At 41.6% G+C, this 20,582-nt stretch overlaps 1 protein-coding gene across 1 annotated transcript in view; it reads right to left on the reverse strand.

Annotated features, from left to right (window-relative positions):
- knk (cytochrome and DOMON domain-containing protein knickkopf) overlaps window positions 1-20,582 on the reverse strand; it is a 196,743-nt gene that overhangs the window by 74,832 nt on the left and 101,329 nt on the right. Inside the window, exons 10-11 of the mRNA XM_080266709.1 lie at window positions 7,156-7,291; window positions 2,731-2,840 (exon numbers count right to left, since the gene is read on the reverse strand). Of these exons, the coding sequence (XP_080122835.1) occupies window positions 2,731-2,840; window positions 7,156-7,291 (246 nt within the window). The remainder of the gene's footprint in view (window positions 1-2,730; window positions 2,841-7,155; window positions 7,292-20,582) is intronic.

Genomic DNA, 20,582 nt, shown 5'->3' on the forward strand with positions numbered 1-20,582 from the left:
GGTACAGTTGGCAGGTATAGCAGTTTTGCCATGCAGATCAGCTGATTGTCTCTGCCACACACTGCCGCCTCTTTTCCTCTGCCCTCGTCGTCTCCATTTACCATTAAGTTGTTATTATATCACTTTACAAGTAGGTACAGTTACACTACAACTGTTACACCTACACTGTGTATCACATACACCAAGCTACATAACAATTAGTTGTTAATGTAAATGTAGCAAACTTTTGCTCAGTTTGACCTGAGTACAGGATTTTTCACCGTCGTCACAGAGTTTTTTCCATCAAGCTTGCTTCTATTAACATAAATATGAGGTTTTTATGCTCACTGATGACAGTGCTCTTCTCCTGTAGCAGGATAGTACACTGAGTTAGGATGTATATATTACCTACTATTAAATTTTTCTCTGAAAAATTTGATTTTGATGGGGTGTAATGTCATGAAATTACTAGATCGTATTATTATGGCAATTCGTGACGCTGTATTATTATTATGGGAACTCTTGAACAGTCTTGAAACCTCACAGAACTTCGCTCAGTCAGTTAACTGCTTGTGTTTGCACTCAAGATTTGATACAGTTTTTCATAACATCCGTTATGTATCACGAGTGACCATCTTTATGTATCGACAGTAAGTTTCACTGAGCGATGTTTTTTGTGTTATTATCGTTCCTCTGCCTTGCCTTTCTTGCCGTTAAGTTAAGCCACGCCCATTTCTCATGCCCCTGTACCCAGCATGAGAACATTAACCCCTAATGCGTGACCATGGACAGCTGACCCCCCCCCGGGTGGCGGCGTTCGATCGCGGTCTGAATACCTGTAGGAAAATATTAGCCAAAAGTCAAAGATTAACCCTAGAACATTATACTTGGTATGGCAGATAGTACTTACATTCAGCTTTCTCCAGAGACAGGTGTTGAGCCTTTGTGGACTACCCAAGGACTTGTGGAGACTTGCAAAGTTGGGTAACAAAATCTTCAGTTTCACACCTCCAGCAACCCAGTTTCCCCTCTACCACAGCCTCATTCTGTCACAGTAAACTTTATACTACAACGTACAGGTAGTTTGGAATCCGTATTTGTACAATAAGCACTGAAAATAAGGCTAAAATCAACGAAGCGTATGGCCGACATGCAGTGTGGCGGCGGTCTTCCCGTCACTCAACAAACATTTCCATTTTCACAGCTAAAAACACGTATACTACATTATTTTCAATCATATTACTTCCCAAAAGATCACCGCAGTGCGCTTTTTATTCTGCCTTACGCCCGTCACTTTATTCTCGTTCCTGTCAGCCGCTCGCACTGACTCGGAAGAGCGAGAACTCGCCATAATGTCACTTTGAAAGCCTGCGGTAAACTGACGCTAAACAGGGGCAAACCGCACGAAAAAAAGCTAGTGTTACAACTGGGGAAACAAGCGTTTCCTATTAGCATAAACTGCTTGTGAGAAGAGAGCGCAGATTTACAGTTCTGAGCAGTCAGAGCGCTGCCATGTATCACAGCCAGGCTGGCCGGGCCGTGGGGGGGGGGGGGGAACGCGATACTTGGCAACAACGGAGGTCAGTAGTACAAAGGTAAAGTATGCTAATTGTAGCTAAAGGGTGGTGGTACTGATAGACAATACCAGCTGGAACGTCCTTGCCCGCGTTTATTCAAAATTAACTCGAATCGCAAACGCGACGCCCCGCGTTTTAGGGGTTAATTAGTTGGTGTTGAGCTGTCCCGGGGCGAGGAGATCATAAGCAGCGCAGAGACGCAAGACCCCCATCGTAGCAACTACAGTCTCTAGCAGTTCTATGATTCCTGCATCTTCCCACTGAGCTGGTGATCGGCAGCAGTGGATGTCTGCAGTGCGAATTGCAGTGCCTCGAGTAGGAGAGCAGCCCAGTCTATTTCACAGCCACGACTCCATTTTCTCCACTGACCAGCATTTTCATTCCTTGTTTTTCTAGGCTTAAGATTATTTAGGTAGTTGTTTGAGTGTGTAAGTGAGTGCATTTACTTTGCTTGACTTTTTTAATTTACTTAAGTTCCCTTGTAACAAATTTATTTCTTGTAATTAATAAATTTACAGTTCATCTTTTTGAGCTCAATTAAATGTAAGAAAATGTAAGAATCTTATTTGAATTTTCCACAATGTGCTTACTTTAGTTTGCTACTCCGGGTTTGCACAAACTTATTATATTACTCACACCTGGTAGTTAAGCCAGTTCTTTCATATTAATTTTTCAATCCATTGTGTCAACCAGGAGTTAGCACCAGCAAGAATCTGTTTATTATTATAAGTATTAGTTATCGACTGTCAGGGGTAAGGACACTTTCTCAGAGGCCAACAGTATGAACAATTCAGCATTCATGAGTGATTAGTCTCCGCTGTGTACTGTTGAGAAAGTTTATGAAATTCTCGTCTTAGAGATTCAGTGAAGGAAGCCTGCATAAAGTAAAAACTTACTACTTGAGTTGATTCCTTTGTGACAACCGACAATTGTTTTGCATTTCATTCTTATTTCCACTTCCCCCCTTGACACCTACTTCCTATGATCGCCAGTCTTTTAAACAAAGTGTGTCCATGCATCTCGAAATAAACGGATCATGAATTTGGCTCCCTGCTGTATAGTTTTTGTTTTTTTTCTTGGAAGGAACAGTTTGCAGGTTCCCGGCCATCAGTTCCTTCTTCCTTGCATAAAAAAATATATATATACACCACATATGATCAGACACAATACAGACCTTAGACCAAGCATAGTGCATGGTGGGTCGCCGCAACATGTCCAATGCACCAAGAGCCCAGATGATCATAGCCTCACCATTCGCAGGGTAAGCTGTGTCTCCAGAATCAGCTAAAAGTGATGGAGAAGAGAGGTCAAATAATGCAAGAAAATAAAAGTTAGGAAAGAAAGGATGTTGCATGGTTAAACAGTACAGTATATGGTACCTCTACACTTAAAGTTTAGGATGCCTACAAGAGAAATGGTACTTAGGTGAAACTAAGATATGGTTCTGGTTCATGAGTTAATCCCCCCCCCACACACACACATGTACATACACACACACACACACACACACACACACACACACACACACACAAATTATAACTTTAAACAACTTTTTATTGCATCACGAACAATTTTAATAGCAGAATAAGTGCTAAATCATCATTAACTTAATAATGAAACAAATAACTGATATAACTTTAACCCATGACATGCTAAAAACCTCGTATGAAACATTGGTTATAAAATGTGACTTGGGGGAGGTTAACTATGTCATAATGAATTAGCCCAGCAAGGGTTTAATCAAAACAAATTTTTAAGAAGGAGAACAGGTATGTTCACCCCTAGGCTGCTGAGAGCTCTAAGCTAAGTCATTCCCTTGTGAGGCTATTTTCCATTAACATCCGTTAAGAGCCTTCTGAGAGGTTTGTAGCAGTCTGTCAACCCGTCCTTCTCAGATGCTTGCAGCACCCAAGGGGTTAAAAGAGAAGTAATGTAGGGTCATACAGAAATTACAGTTTGCAGAAGGAGAGGCAGAAAGATCTTACTGCAATGGTGGCTTGGTAAGTGGAGTATGTGAACAAGGCAGGTAACTAATGGTAAGGTTATGGTACATCAACTGACTGGGTGAGGCCTATCTATAAATTTATCTATTGCCAGATGCCTCAATCCTGTAAGGGGTGGTCCCAAACAAATCGCCTACATGTTGCCCTGTCCAATGCCACCTCACTGCCCCGCTGCCAGCTCACACCCCCCTCTCTCATATATATCTCCACTCCATCCCTCTACCTCATCCTCAGCCTCCCCTTCCCTCTCCCCTCCCCTCCACCTCACTTGCATACACTCTTCTCATTAGTCGCTCACTCTCCATCCTCTCCACATGGCCAAACCACCTCAAAATATTTCTCCTAATACTTTCTATCACATCCACATCCACATCACAATGCTCCTTCACTTCCTCATTCATAAGTCTGTCTATCCACATAACTCCACATACTCCTCTCAAATAACTGATTTCCACTGCTCTCACTCTTGACTTGTGTCCTTCCAACAACGTCCAAGCTTCACTTCCATACGTTATAGTTGGTATCACAATACTGTCATACAGCGACTTTTTTACTTCCATGCTCACTTCCCTGTTCCTTATCACTGCTTTCAAAGAACATGCAACCCTTCTCCCCTGTTGTACCCTTTCAAGCACTTCACCCTCTAAACTTCCATCCTTACTCATCACACTACCCAAGTACTTAAATGCACTCACATTTTCCATTTCCTTCTCATCCAGCCTCATTGTACATTCAGTGACATGATTTCTCTCAAAGACCAAAATTTTACTCTTCCCTATATTCACCTTTAGATTCCATTTTTTACACATGCTCCCAAACTCATTCACCATGCCTTGCAGTTCCCCTTCGTCTTCGCTTAACATTACAGTATCATCTGCAAACAATGGTACAGGGGTTTTCCAAACACTGTTCTCTCTCATTAGGGTCACTCCAACATCCACTGCCCCATATCTCTTTATAACCCTCTCCGCACACAGACTGAACAGCCACGGGGATATGACACATCTATTTTCCAGTCCAACGTTTAAACAGGAAAATTTACTCGGTTCCCCATCCACATGCGCTGCAGCCTTAGCACCGTCATACATGCTCTTTATGGCATTTAACAACTTCCCATTTACTCCGCATACCCTTAATACTTTTCACATTCCTTGTCGATGCACCCTGTCATATGCTTTCTCTAAATCAATAAAGGCCCCATACAACTTCTTTCCCTTCTCTAGAAACTTTTCCACTAAAGACCTAAGAATGAATATCTGATTTCATAACCTCTTCCTTTCCTAAAACCTCCCTGTTTTTCTCCCATTAATTCCTCTGAATATCTGATCTACACAACCTCTTCCCTCCCTAAAACCTTCCTGTTCTTCTCCAATTAATTGCTCTGTCATTTCCTTAACTCGGTCAATAAGTATCCTATCATATACTTTTCCTCTTACATTAAGAAGACAAATGCCCCTGTGATTACCACACACTTCTTTTTCCCTTTTTCCTTTTGTACAAGGGAATAATTATACCTGACTTTCAATCCTCCAGGACTCTACCTTCCTCCCAGGACAATCTGCACATCTTCCATACCCATTCCACTATTCTCTCTCCACCATGCTTCAGCATTTCACCACACACTCCACCAGCTCCTGGGGCTTTCCCCATTTTGACTTTCTTCATTGCTTCCACTACTTCCACCCTACTGATTCCTTCCTCTCTTCTCACTTTCCTCCTCCTCCCAGCCATTCCCCAGTCACTTATACTCACATTACTTTCATTCTCTATGTTTAACTATTCCTTAAAGTGTTCTTTCCATATGCTCACTTTTTCTCCCTTCTCCACTAGCAATATAGCACTTTTATCTTTCACTCCCAGAATGTATTTCTTTACCACCCTGTCTAACTCTCTTTACCTCTTTCCAGAATATTTTATTACATTCCCTCCAGGCCTCCACTTTACACTCAAATTTCCTCCAAATTGCTCATCCACTCTCTTCTTACTGTCTCTTACTAATCTTTTCATCTCTCTCTTCCTCTCTCCATATAACTCTTCTGTCTCTCAACTTCCTCCATGCCCCTGTTTCTCATTCACTCACTATATGCTTTCTTCTTTTGTGCCACAGCATGTTTCACCTCTTCATTCCACTATGCTGTTCCTTGCACCCCCTTTCGTCTTCCCTTCACCCCACACACCACCTCACATGCTGCACAGATTCCCTCTGTGATCATCTTGCACACACCTTTCACATCCCCCATCTGCTCCAAATCATATTTACCCAATCACTCCTCCACTTCTCTCTCTTATATTCTGCCTTTTTTCCATCCACCTGCAACCTTTCTACCCACCTTGTATGGACTACTTCCTCCTGTCCTTCCCTTCTCCTACTCCTCAATTTCATCTGAACCTTGACCTTTACCACCACTTGAGGTCCACTCCCCCAACCTGTGTATGCTCTTGCATCCATTACATACCTTCTAATTCTATCATCCACACACACATAATCAATCACAGCCTTCCATTCATTCAGTTCACCATCCACCCTTCTCATCACTCGATATGTATATCTGTGGATCATTTTGTGCCTGAAGAGGGTATTGGCTATCACCAACCCCCTCCCAGCACAAATGTCAACTATAGCATGCCATTCTCATCTATCTCAGCAGGCATACCCCACTCACCATCTACTCCATCCACCTTCACATTCCCTACTTTTCAATTCATATCTCCAATCAAAAACACTCTCTCATTCCTTTCAAACTTTTCCATGCATTCTTCTACACTTGTCCAGAACTTTTCTTTCACCCTACTTGCACGAACTTGCATTGGTGCACACAGACACACAATCACCCACATTTGCAGTCCAACTTTCAATCTTACTCATACAATCCTTGAGCTGACGGATCCATTCTCTCTTATTTTCTCCTATCACTTGCACACAACAATATAAACTCCTTCTTTCACCCTCTCATTCTCATCTACTCACGGGCATATACCCCATCCATACTTCCATTCTCTCACAGTCTAACCTCTCCATTTTGTCTCGGTTATTTCACATACATCCACTTTTGCATCCTCAAGCACCCAGACAATCTCTCTCTTTCACCTCATCATTCGCACTCCTTACATTCCAAGTCGCAATCTGTATTATGTCCTTTGTTCGGTCCTTAGTCGTCACTTGTTGGTCAGTCCTGGTCCGAGGCTTCTTGTTCGTATTTTTAGTTAGCTGTTTGCCGGGGAAGGGCACTAACCCTCCGCCAACCCACATGCAGTCACTTAGGGAACACGTGTTGGTTGATTATATGGTTACCACTCAGCGTTGTAAATGATTTCCTGGTTTACAGGAAGTCATCTGGCTTGCCACTCAATGTGGAGCTACCCTAAAATAAAGTACCACTACACTAAGTGGGTGTATGATGGATCAGTTGGGTGGCTCCAAGTGATTGGATGAGGTAACTATGGTGAATGATCAGGATGGAGGCAAAAACAACTAAATCTGTCTTGCATTGCAGCAAAAATTTTACAGTCCTAAAAAAATCCATAAAGCCTAAGACATTACACCAACGTAAAGTATGTGTAAGATACAAAGAGTGTAAAGTGGGGCAACTGCTTACGTGTGGTAAGTCGCCTTCTGAATGTGAATATGTTGAGGCCGTCCTCCCTTTTGCTGCTATAGGCCTGGTAATCTTCTGTGCCTCCAACTTTGCTGTCAGCACACACACCCTTGTGTTGCCCCAGTATGTGTGTGCACTGAAAGACAAATATATCGTTCATTCTTTTATAAAGGCTCCAACATGCTTGCATGCATTAGCCTTGGTCACCTAATGGTCACTCTCCATGCTGATATATATATATATATATATATATATATATCATCATCATCATCATCATCATCATCATCCGGACCTCCTTTCCCACCCAAGGGCAGGGTGAGGAGTAGCAATGTCAAGACAGCCCAAAATTGCCAAATCCAATGGGCCACGCTTCCATTCACTCATCACTGAAGCCCCCGGAATCCTGGCTCTATCGGATACGCCAAAAACATATATACAGTATATCTATCTATCTATCTATCAATCTATCTGTCTCATCTCATCTCATCAGCCGTTTGAGTGTCCACTGCAGTACCGGCCTATCCCAACCAAAGTGGTCACGATACAGCCAATGTATCTCTACCAAGTGGCTTAGGCTGTCTGGTAGAGATTGTATGTAGGGTGAGAAGTGCTTGTAAGTAAAATTGTAGTGTTGGAGTGTCTTTGAATGTGTGTGCAGTATGTGAACCAAGTTTAATCGGTCCGTGCAAGCTGACTGGGTGCAAGCACTCTTTATAGTATGCGACACTGGTTCAACCACAGCACCCCTTATGTCTGCCAAGCGGTACATGGCCACAAGAATGCTCCCAAAGTTTATTACCCTGGTGGGGCGTGAACCCTCGTTCTTCAGTGTACGAAAACGCACACTTTACCACTGTACCACAGAGGCTCCATATATATATATATATATATATATATATATATATATATATATATATATATATATATATAGTATATATATATATATATATATATATATATATATATATATATATATATATATATATATATATATATATATATATATATATATATATATATATATATATATATATGTATGTAGTATATATATATATATATATATATATATATATATATATATATATATATATATATATGTAGTATATAATATATATATATATATATATATATATATATATATATATATATATGTATGTGAGTGAGGTGGAGGGGGAAAGAGGGAGGGGGAGGCCGAGGATGAGATGGAGGGATGGGGTGGAGAGAGGGGGGTGTGACCTGGGAGCAGGGGAGTGAAATGGTGGGGGACAGGGCGACTTGGAGGCGATTTGTTTGTGGCCACCCCAAACGGGATTGAGGCGTCTGGCAATAGATAGATAGATAGATAGTATATAATATATATATATATCCAGTATATAATATATATATATATATATAGAGAGAGAGAGAGAGAGAGAGAGAGAGTATATAATATATATACAGTAGGTTCGCCCAGTGCGCGTCATCACAGTGCGCGAGTGACCAAAAATCATAACGAAAAACCTTGAATGCGCAAGTTTACCCCACAAAACACGAGGTAGAGGCAAGAAGTGGCTTAGAAATGCCATTTTCCATAAGTATGCGACCTCCCCCCCCCACACAATGCGCCAATAGTGACCTAGAGGCTCATGGGGAAGGTGCTCAAGAGGAGACTACAATAAGATATCGCCAATAACAGCTTCAATAATAATGTTTTCGGCAACAACAGTAAGTTAGAATAGATACCCAGTTTCTATAATAATGATGTTTATTTCGTGAATACCAAGTTGTTATACTGCCAATACGTCCATAACAAGATGAGGAATGAAACAAACAAGCAAGAAGAGATGAAGGAAATTGCCGAAAATGTGAGCAGTAGCAAGGAGGAGAGGGAGGATCCTCCCCTCACCACCTCCCCTGACTCGCCCACTGCCGTCATCCACTGCCTCACCTGACTCACCAGCTGCCTCCCTCTCCACCTTCACAGCCCCACCTGACTCACCTGCTTCACCTGGCATACCTGCAACCCTCACCATAATGACTGTTGCTGCATTCTGGAAGAAATGTAACATTCAACAGGCCATAAATTTCTTCGTCAAAGCCTGGAATAATACAACATTGGCAACCGTTAAATAAGCGTGGTGTGGCCGGGGTGGTGGCAGGGGCACTGTAAGTGCGTTGCTGCGCCTCAGAACCCCTGTTGTTCAAGTCCATCAGGCCTGTTGTCTACTGTTGTTAAGGTGACTGCCCATATTTTTGCTATTGCAGCTATATCTGTAGTACAATGTCTGAAAAATTTGACCTTTTTTATGTCTCTAAGGGCCAAAAAATGTCCAGGTATTAGGGGGTACCGCCCACAAGTAATTTTTCCCATAAGATTATGTATTCCCAGTGCGTGAGGTCGTGGACCGCCCAATCTCTCGCGCACTGTGCGAGCCTACTGTATATATATATATATATGTGGACCGCCCAATCTCTCGCGCACTGTGCGAGCCTACTGTATATATATATATATATCATCATCATCATCATCATCAGCCGTTGAGGTCCACTGCAGGACCGGCCTATCCCTATCGAAGCAGGGACGATACAGCCAATGTATCTCTACCAAGTGGCTTAGGCTGTCTGGTAGAGACTGTATGTAGGGTGAGAAGTACTTGTGAGTGTAATTGTAGTGTTGGAGTGGCTTTGGATGTGTGTGTAGTCTGTGAACCAAGTGTAATCGGCCCGCCTTAAGCCCACTGGGTGCAAGCATACTAGTATGCAACACTGGTTCAACCACAGCACCCCTTGTGTCCGCCAAAGTGGTCAGTGGCGTGGTGAACACTTCCCAAAGTTTTTTACAACTCTGGCAGGGAGGCGAACCCCCACCCACCAGCGTGCGAGACGCATACTCTACCACTGTACCACAGAGGCTCATAATATATATATATATAGTATATAAAATGTATATATATATATATATATATATATATATACAGAGAGAGAGAGAGAGAGACACACACACACACATATATATATATATATATATATATAGATATATATAGATATATACAGAGAGAGAGAGAGAGAGACACACACACACATATATATATATATATATATATATATATATATATACAGTAACCTCTCAACTAACACAAGTTTAAAAAAACACATTTTCGTTTTAACATGGGCAAATATTTAAGGAGATATGTTTAACTAACAAGGGTTTCTCGATGATGGTTTCAAATTACCCACGCGCGCCTTGGACAGTCCCAAGCTGATAGACCATGTGTGGCAGTTTATGCATAAATACAATTTTTTATTTGTCTGTTGCTTAAACTGGTTTTATTCAAACTACAATATTCAAAAATGAAGTTTGACCCCATTCTGAGCAATTTGGCTCATTTTCGGACAAAATTTGGCCAGGAAAGTGATGGTAGATCTAAATTGTTACAACCTGATGCTGCAGAACAGAAAGAAGAAAACCACTCACACCAAGATAGAGAAGTTCTTTATGAAGAAAACAGAAAACTTAAGTGAGTTATCTTCATCACCAGTAGCACGGGAGTCAGAGGAAGAGGAAGGACAGCAGAGCAAGGAGGGACAACAAATTTAGGGTGGGGAGCAGCAGGAGGTGGGGTTGCGGGATGAGGAGGGACAGCAGCAGATGACGAGTGATGCATAGATGAAGTGAGGCTGTGCGTTGTTATTGTTTGTGACCTACTTACTATAATGAAAATGCTGCTTTTACTGTAGTGTTTTTTTGACCAACTAATGCAGTAATAATGTTAAGGAACTTTCACAATGCCATGAATGAAGCAGAATTGAAAGAAAATCCATGCAAAAACGAAAACAGTATGTATTTGGGGAGAAGTAAACAACGCTTCGGCCCAACTAGGGCTTAAATGTTGTTTATTTCTCCCCAAATATACTGTTCTTGTTTTTTACGTGGATTTTCCTTCAAATTAATATTGTTGCTTTTAAGTTTAAAATAGCATAACTCCCCAAATGGGTAGACTTTCCCAGAGTCCAGGAACGTAACCCCCAATATTACCATTGTTTCTTATGGGAAATTTATGTTTAAAAAAAGCGTTTTTAACTAACGCGACCTCTCCAGGAACCTATCCCTTGCGTTATTTGAGAGGTTACTGTGTGTATATATATATATATATATATATATATATATACACATATATATATATATATAAATATATATATATATATATATATATATATATATAGATATATATAGATATATATATATATATATAAAAATAGAGAGAGAGAGAGAGAGAGAGAGAGAGCCTCTGTGGTACAGTGGTAGAGTGTGCGTTTCGCACGCTGGTGAGCGCGGTTTCACCTCCCGCCAGAGTTGTAAAAACTTTGGGAAGTGTTCACCAAGCGACCTGCTACTTTGGCGGACACAAGGGGTGCTGTGGTTGAACCAGTGTCATATACTATACTCAGTATTTTTTATTGAGGTGAAGATGCACTTGATAAGTTGAAGATGACTGGCTGAATGCAACATGTCCGAATAACATTTATTAACCCAAATTTCCCCATCAGATATATGTTGTCAATTAATAATAAAGAGATTATGGAGTAATGTTGCATTCAGCCAATCATCACCAATCTGTCAAGTGCATCTTTGCCTCAATAAAAAAAAATGAGTATAGTATGCTTGCACCCAATCGGCTTAAGGCAGGCCGATTACACTTGGTTCACTGACTACATACACATCCAAAGCCACTACAACATTACAATCACACTCACAAGCACTTCTCACCCTACATACACTCTCTACCAGACAGCCTAAGCCACTGGGTAGAGATACATTGGCTGTATCGTCCCTGCTTCGGTAGGGATAGGCCGGTCCTGCAGTGGACCTCAACAACTGATGATGATGATGATGATGATGATGATGATGACGATATATATATATATATATATATATATATATATATATATGCACACACACACACACACCTACTGTAGTCACAGTGTTACACTTATTAACCAAGCAATAAAAATATGGTTCTGACCTAGTGTCATAAAGCTTGCATCTCAATATGTTAACATACATACATTTTATAAGATCGTGTCCCATGCTTCCATAAATCAACTTTCTTTTTTCTTTTTTTTTTACACAATGGCTGCCTTCCATCCAGCACAGTTAGCTGCAGCATTCCAGCTAACCATCTCCTAACCCTTAAAGCCCTTCTCAGGACCTTATCCCACATTTTCAATGATTTGTCAACAAGGGCTGTCCCTTCTTCATTCAGGTTTCTATCATTTTACCAAATTATTCACATAGTCTCTTATGTCCAGACTACCTCATCCTACCCATGCACATCATTTCACTACATTTGGTTTGTTTACATCTGACAAAGATTCCTAATCTCTTTCAGCTCTACTGATGATCAAGTGTAGACAGATGTGGAGGTTGATTTTATTTGAAACCAAGGAGACTCACTCTTGCCTCATAATGAAGGCTCATCAAATTTTATGCAACCATGGCATAAAACTGCAGTTATGAGAGTGACCTAGTTCCTTCAAGTGCAAACAAACCAACTATAACACTCTAGGTGCTCAAGCATCCTTAAATCAGAAAACATTGCTCTGACCCTCAGTTTGGGACTACACATCTAGCTCATCATTCTCATTCCATTAAGCTTAGTTCTATGAACATCTTCCTTATTTTTTGTCCATATTTCATTACCATACAGCATCACACTGCACACACATATAAACCACAAAGTTCTCCTTTTAAATACAGGGATAGTACTGGGAGTACAGTGCTCTAACATACTGTATCCCCAAGTACCAAACCTCATAAACACAATTAAAAATCACACATCCTACATTAATCTTCTCTAGCATTACTACACCACACAATCCCCCATGCACAGGGCACACTTATACAGTAAAACATCTATTTAATGTCTCAATAGACCACACATAAGATTTAACAGAAACTATGAAGCAACTGGTTTTCCATCGGCTGCAATGAATAGTGTCTGTTAAATGGGGCTCAGTACATGTGTTTCATGAAGAAATGCAATGACAAGGATGTGAAATAAACTGCAAAAGGGCTAATTTAACAGCCAAGTTAATGTAAAATGGGTATAGTTTTCATTTTTAGTAATAGAATATGCATTTGTGCTCATTTATTTTCAAATATGTGCTGGAAATCCCACCACTGGTGAGGGGGGCATTGCATATAAAGGATTTTTTACTTTATCAGATCAGGCTTCTCCCTAATTAGTGCATTATAGTGAGGCTTTATTATAATTACAGTAGACACTCTGTATATGCAGCTAAAGTGTTAACCTAGGGTACCACACACGCAGAGCCTGTGCACACAAAGATCCATATCCCATTAGAAAAATCTAGGTCTGGGATCAAGGATTGGCTGGGGTGCTTGCACCCAGGTGAGTGAGTGGAGATTTGAGTTGAGTTTTCAATGTAAGCTGGTGTGCATCAAGAATCAGTCTTATGTTCTTTCTTGTTTGTCATGGTGCTTGAAGTTCTCTACCCTCATGTGACTCCAGAAGTGGACTACATGTGTGCTGATGACTTGGTATTGATTACTGAGAATGAAATGGAGGTGGAGGAAAGATTTAGGAAGTGGAGAGATGGAATGCAGCATAAGGGTAATGACAGTATATGCAGATGTGACAAAAGTGATTATATCTAGGGCTGGTCAGTATTGTCAAAGCAGAGAGAGTGTGGCCATGTGCAGCTTGCCACAATTATGTGGGAAGTAACTCCATCTTGTGCAGTGTTGGTGATAAGTGGGTGCATAAGAGATGTAGTGATATTAGGGGTAGGGTGCAAATTACTGTAATGCTGATTGTGTGTGTGTGATGTGTCAGGGAGAGCACGGAGAGAAAGACAGGGATAAATGAACTGATCTTGGAGGAGAGTGTCTTGTGGAGGAGTTTTGTTATTTGGAAGACACGTTATGCGTTAGAGGTGGAGCTGTATCTCTGTCGATAGGGTAGGGAGTGGTGGGATCCTTCGTTTTGTTTTGTTTTTAAAGGCTCCAACATGCTTGCATGCGTTGGCCTTGGTCACCTAATGGCGGCTCTCCATGCTGCACAATCCTTTGCAGCCTCCCAGTTCAGTCCCTTAACCCTGAGGTCACACTTAATGACCTCGTCCCATGTCTTTCTCAGTCTGCCCCTCATAACCCCATCCCCAATATTAACACTTCTCACCTTCCTCACCCAATTATCATCCCCCATCCTCTCCATATGCCCAAACCATCTCAATCTACCTCTCCTCATCACAACACCAATACACTCCAGTCCCATCCTACCTCTCAACTCTTCCCTCATAAACCCAGCCCCCCCAGACCTTGGACGCAGGGACGCACTACACATCCACCTAATCATTGTCGTTTCTGTACATCTGGGCCTGCGAATATCCTCCTCCTTTACTGCCCAGGTCTCACTACCATACAGCATTACACTCCTAACACATGCTGCATACGAAGACCCCTTAGCACATAGGGAGTGTCCTCTCAATGTCAGGAGAGGCAAGAGCTCTCTGAACTTCTTCCAACCACTTCTCACCCTAGCACACAACATGTCTCCCAGATAACAAAACTCTTCCACACACTCAGATTCACCAGCAAGTTCAATCTTTTCACGCCTGACAATCTCCATCTGCTCTTCCCGACACGCCGTACACATAAAATCAGCATTATCTCGCAGTCAACCTCTAATACCACTACATCTCTTATGCATTCATTTATCACAAACACGGCACAAGATGGAATTACTTCCCATGCCCTTCTGGCAAACTGCACACAGCCACTCTCCCTCGTCTTTGACAGTACCGCCACCAACCCTAGACATCATCACTTTTGTTTTATCCACATTTACTCTTATGCCCTTGTGCCCCATCTCCACTTCCTAAATCTTTCCTCCATTTCCCTTTCGTTCTCTGCAATCAACACCAAATCATCAGCATACAACAACTCCCACGGGAGTCCGTTTCTAAAGTCACGTGAAAGGGCTTCAAGTACCATGATAAACAACATGGGACTCAAAACTGACCCCTGATGCACACCAATGTTCACGAAAAACTCATCACTCAAATCTCCATTCACTCTTACCTGGGTGCAAGCACCCACATACACAGCCATAACCACCCTAACCAGCCACTCCTCCATGCCAAGCTTTCTCATTGCCCACTTCACCACCTCTCTAGGGACTCTGTCAAAGGCCTTTTCCAAATCAACAAAATTAAAATACAGATCCCTTTCCTTACCAATATATTTTTCCTGAAGCTGTCAAACAATTAATATGGCATCAGTGGTCCCCCTACCTGGCATAAACCCAAACTGCATCTCATCAATATTCACTCGTTCTCTAATCATACCTTCTAAAACTCTCTCCATTACCTTCATTATCTGATCTAAAAGCTTTATACCTCTATAATTTCCTCTTTCCAGGGCATCACCCTTCCCTTTATACACATTTACAGTTACACTCTTCAGCCAATCCTCTGGGACAACACACTCTTAAATAATCCTATTCATCAGGTCAGTGACTAACCTCACCCCTATATCTCCTGAGGCCTTCAACATTTCGGCAGTCAACCCAGACACACCTGCTGCCTTCCCCACCTTCATCCTGCCTAATGCCTCACTCACAGTTGCAGCATCAATCAAAGCCAAGGGCTCCAAACCTTCCTTGTCCAAGTCAAACTTGTCATTCAACAACCGAGTATAATGCTCTCTCCATGCATCTTTAATATCCTCACTGTTCACCACTACCCTTCCTTCATCATTCTTCACACATTGCTCACCTATAATATCGCGATTATCCCTCTTCATCTGATTTGCCACCTTAAATATCATGTTTTTTTTTCCCCCATGATTTAAGTTATCAAGTAAAAGTCTCTGTGACTCAGTCTTCGCCCTGTATACCTCCCTTCTAGCCCTGCACTTGGCAGCCAAGTATTCCTCCTTGCTACCACCCTTCTTCCATTCCTGGAAAAGCCTTCTTTTCTCCTTAACTGCAGCTTCTACACCCTCATCCCATCACCAAGTTGCTTTATATCTTGGTGGTCCTCTTGTCCAACCGCATATTACATCAGTAATGCTCAAGAGATTGTTCTTGAGGGCTCTGTACTGTTCATTAAAGCCTCTGTCTACAGCTCCCTGTTCATCCACCACTCTCCTCATCTCGCTATAGAAGGCATCCCTTACTACTTGGTTTTCCAACTTCCATATTTTCCTCCTAGGTACATAAGCCCTCTTTTTCATCACTTGTTCTTTAAGCACCATATCACAAATCAATAGTTTGTGCTGCTGCACACACTCCTCACTACCTATAACTTTTACATCCCTCACTAACCTCCTAACAGCCCTCCTAACCAGAAAATAATCTATCTGACTGCTATTTCCCCCAGACTCATACGTAATTAACCTACTCTCTCTTTTCCTAAAATATGTGTTGCACACAATCATGTCCGTTGCCTCCCCAAACTTGAGTATCCTATCCCCTTCCGCATTCCTTGTACCATACGCACATCCCCCATGTACTCCTTCATAACCTTGTGCTGCTTCACCTACATGACCATTAAGTCCTCTCCCAGAACCATTATCTCATCATCCCACATACCACCTACTACATGTATTAAATCATCCCAAAATCTATCTTTCTCTACTTCATCTAATCCTACCTGTGGGGCATACGCCGATATAATTGCAATTACCTTTCTACCAAACAGAATTTTCACTACCAATATCCTATTGCTTACTCTCATAACATTCTTAACATATTCCATCCACTTCTCCGCAATCATCATGTATGTGGCATATGTTAGGAGTGTAATGCTGTACGGTAGTGATACCTGGGCAGTAAAGAAAGAGGATATTCACAGGATCAAATGTACAGAAATGACAATTATTAGATGAATACTAAATGTAGTGCATCCTTGAATACAGGGGCTTGGAGGAGGTTAAGACTGCAACTGAAGAGTTGTGAGGAAGATGGGACGTGAATGTATTGGTGTTATGATGAGATGGCTTGGGCATGTTGAGAGGATGAACGATAACAACTAAGCGCAGAAGGTGAGAGCTGTGAACGTCGAGGGTAGGGTTGCAAGAGGCAGACACAAAAAAACTGTGACAAGGTCATAGAGAATGACTTCAGGGAGAAGCATCTAAATAGGGAGACTGACAGAGATCAAGCAGTGTGTAGGGCTGCCATTAAGTGACCAAGGCCAATGCATGCAAGCATGTTGGAGCCTATATAAATGATACAATAAGTGATATGAATGTGTTACCAACCTTCTGGCCCAACCCTCAACTTGCCCACTGAAGACCTTCAGTGATCCTAAGCAGGCTACTGATATGCATTCTAAAAGCATAGCCTACTGTACAGAGGTAAAGCAGATTTAAACAATAAATCAATGACATCAAGTTTAAACAAATAACAAACTGGAAATAATCTCACCATGATATGACCGCAACTTTCTTACTGAAAACCCTCTGAGACCCCCAGCTAAATTACACATATTCTGTACTACCTATAGGCACGGCCTACTGTACAGAAGTAAAGAAGACTTAAAAGAGTGACCTCCGAGAAATTTAAGGGAATAAACAAGTAGGAAAAACTAACTGTGGGGGAGGTTTCAACTGTCAGGCACCCCTCTCTTGAGTACCACCACACAAGCAGCATACTTTTTCTGCACAGATGTCCTTGGTACTTCTTGTATTGATCATGCAATTGAATTCTATGCATGTGGAGTCCATGTATCCAGAGGGTCTACTGTTGTTATATCTTGTAATCTACCTTTCATGCCACTACATTTTTTTATGTACCCACCCTCCACAAACACCTCACCAAATAGAGTTACTATCAATGCCTTTCCTGTCTGCCACAAGGGCCACTCCCCACTCCATACCTCTGAAACCATTACGCACCTAAATCATAACCTCTGTCTCCATCATATGTGCAAATGCAGGATTCTCACTTTCACACAAAAACCATTACTTATTCCTTATTATCTGGGCAATTAGAGAAATGTAAGGTGCTCTCATACCAAGGAAAGCATCACCTAAACATCAGGCAGCCACTTGATTTATCACTCTGGCTCCAAGCATTTTCTATACTGTACAGTAATAGTGATTCAGACTCACTGAAACACATATAATACAGGTAACTTTCAATATAAGTGAAGGATGTGTTCCTCAAAAATCACAGTTTTAAATCATTAGAACTTCTGTGTAAATTAGGGAAAGCTGGAAAAGATAATCTGATATATTGAAAAATGTGCTGTTAATAGAATTTATCCAGTACTGATTTTGGATATAATAGCAATAACAAACTTTAATACAGGAAAATTATAACAAGAAATTAATGTGAATTTGTTGCTGTGCATAAACACTGTGCTGGTACTATAATTTGTAAAACTACATATAAAACTCAGATCACAAATCCCATATATTGATGTCTTCCATTATCGACATAACAACATTCTGTTATTTTCTATCGCTTTGTTATCTTGATTTCATTCATCGTTTCAGATGTATGTAGGCATTAGTCAACTGTTCAAAATGTATCACAGATACTAAAGCATCCCATTACTGGAAAGCTAAATGAAACAGAGTCCTGCACAACATTAACATTTATCTCGAAAGGTTTATACAACAACTGATCTTTTTGTTTCATTTCAGTTCATTTATATATGGTCCAACATCCTTGCATGCATCGGCCTTGGTCACCTAATGTCAGCTCTCCACACTGTATGATCTCAAGTAGCCTCCCTACTCAATCCGTTATACCTAAGATCACACTCTATGACCTCATCGCAGGTCTTTTTTGGTCTGCCTCTTGCAACCCTACACCAAGCATCAACATCTATCACTTTCTGCACCAAACTGTCATCCCTAATCCTCTCCACATGCCCAGACCATGTCAATCTACTTCTCCTCATCACAACACCAAAACACCCCAGTCCCATCCTTCCTCTTAATGCTTCCTTTGTAAACCTAGCCCTCCCAGGCCTCGCATTCATGGATGCACCAAACATCCACCTTATCACTGTCATATCTGTACAGTATGTCTGAGCCTGTGAATATTATCTCCCTTTACTTCCCAGGTTTCACTACTATACAGCATTATACTCCTAACACTATCTATCTATCTATCTATTGCCAGACGCCTCAATCCCGTTTGGGGTGGCCACAAACAAATCGCCTCCAAGTCGCCCTGTCCCCCGCCATCTCACTGCCCTGCTCCCAACTCACACCCCCCTCTCTCATATACCTCTCCACCCCATCCCTCCATCTCATTCTCGGCCTCCTCCTCCCTCTTCCCCCATCCACCTCACTCACATATACTCTCTTTGTCAGTCTTTCACCCTCCATCCTCTCCACATGGCCAAACCACCTCAGTGTGTTCCTCATAACGCTTCCTATCACATCCACATCCACATCCACACCACAACGCTCCTTTATATCCTCATTCGTCAGCCTGTCTCTCCATGTGACTCCACAGGCTCCTCTTAAGTAACTCATTTCCACTGCTCTCACTCTTGACTTGTGTCCTTCCAGCAATGTCCAAGCTTCACTTCCGTACGTTCGAGTTGGTATCACAGTACTGTCATGTAGTAACTTTTTCACTTCCATGCTCACTTCCCTGTTTTTTATCACTGCTTTCAAAGAACCAGCAACCTTTCTTCCCTGCTGTACCCTTTCAAGCACTTCACCCTCCAAACCTCCATCCTTACTCATCACACTACCCAAGTACTTAAATGTACTCACATTTTCCAATTCCTCACCATCCAACCTCGCAGTACATTCACTGACTTCACCTCTCTCAAAGACCATCACTTTACTCTTCCCTACATGCACCTTTAGATTCCGTTTCTTACACACTCTCCCAGACTCATCCACCAAGCCTTGCAGCCCCCCTTCGTCTTCACTCAACAACACAGTATCATCTTCAAACAACAGTACAGGGAGTTTCCAAACACTATCCTCTCTCACCAGGGCCACTCCAACATCCACTACCCTACCTTGTACCTCTTTTATTACCCCATCCATGTACAGATTGAACAACCATGGAGACATGACACATCCCTGTTTCAACCCAACTTTCAAAGAGAAAAATTCACTTAGTTCACCATCCATACCCACTGCAGCCTTCACACCATCGTACATACTCTTCACAGCATTCAACAACTTCCCATCTACTCCATATATTCTTAACACTTTCCACAATCCTTGTCTATCCACCCTGTCATATGCTTTCTCCAAATCCATGAAAGCCACATACAACTTCTTTCCCTTCTCTAGAAACTTTTCCACTAAAGATCTAAGAATGAATATCTGATCTACACAACCTCTTCCCTTCCTAAAGCCTCCCTGTTCTTCTCCAACTAATTTCTCTGTTCTTTCTCTAACTCTGTCAATAAGTATCCTACCGTACACTTTTCCTATTATA

The sequence above is a fragment of the Coenobita brevimanus genome, chromosome 21 (genome assembly GCF_032717465.1).
Source record: "Coenobita brevimanus isolate Jiangsu-jjx chromosome 21, ASM3271746v2, whole genome shotgun sequence".
Taxonomy (NCBI): Eukaryota; Metazoa; Arthropoda; class Malacostraca; order Decapoda; family Coenobitidae; genus Coenobita; species Coenobita brevimanus.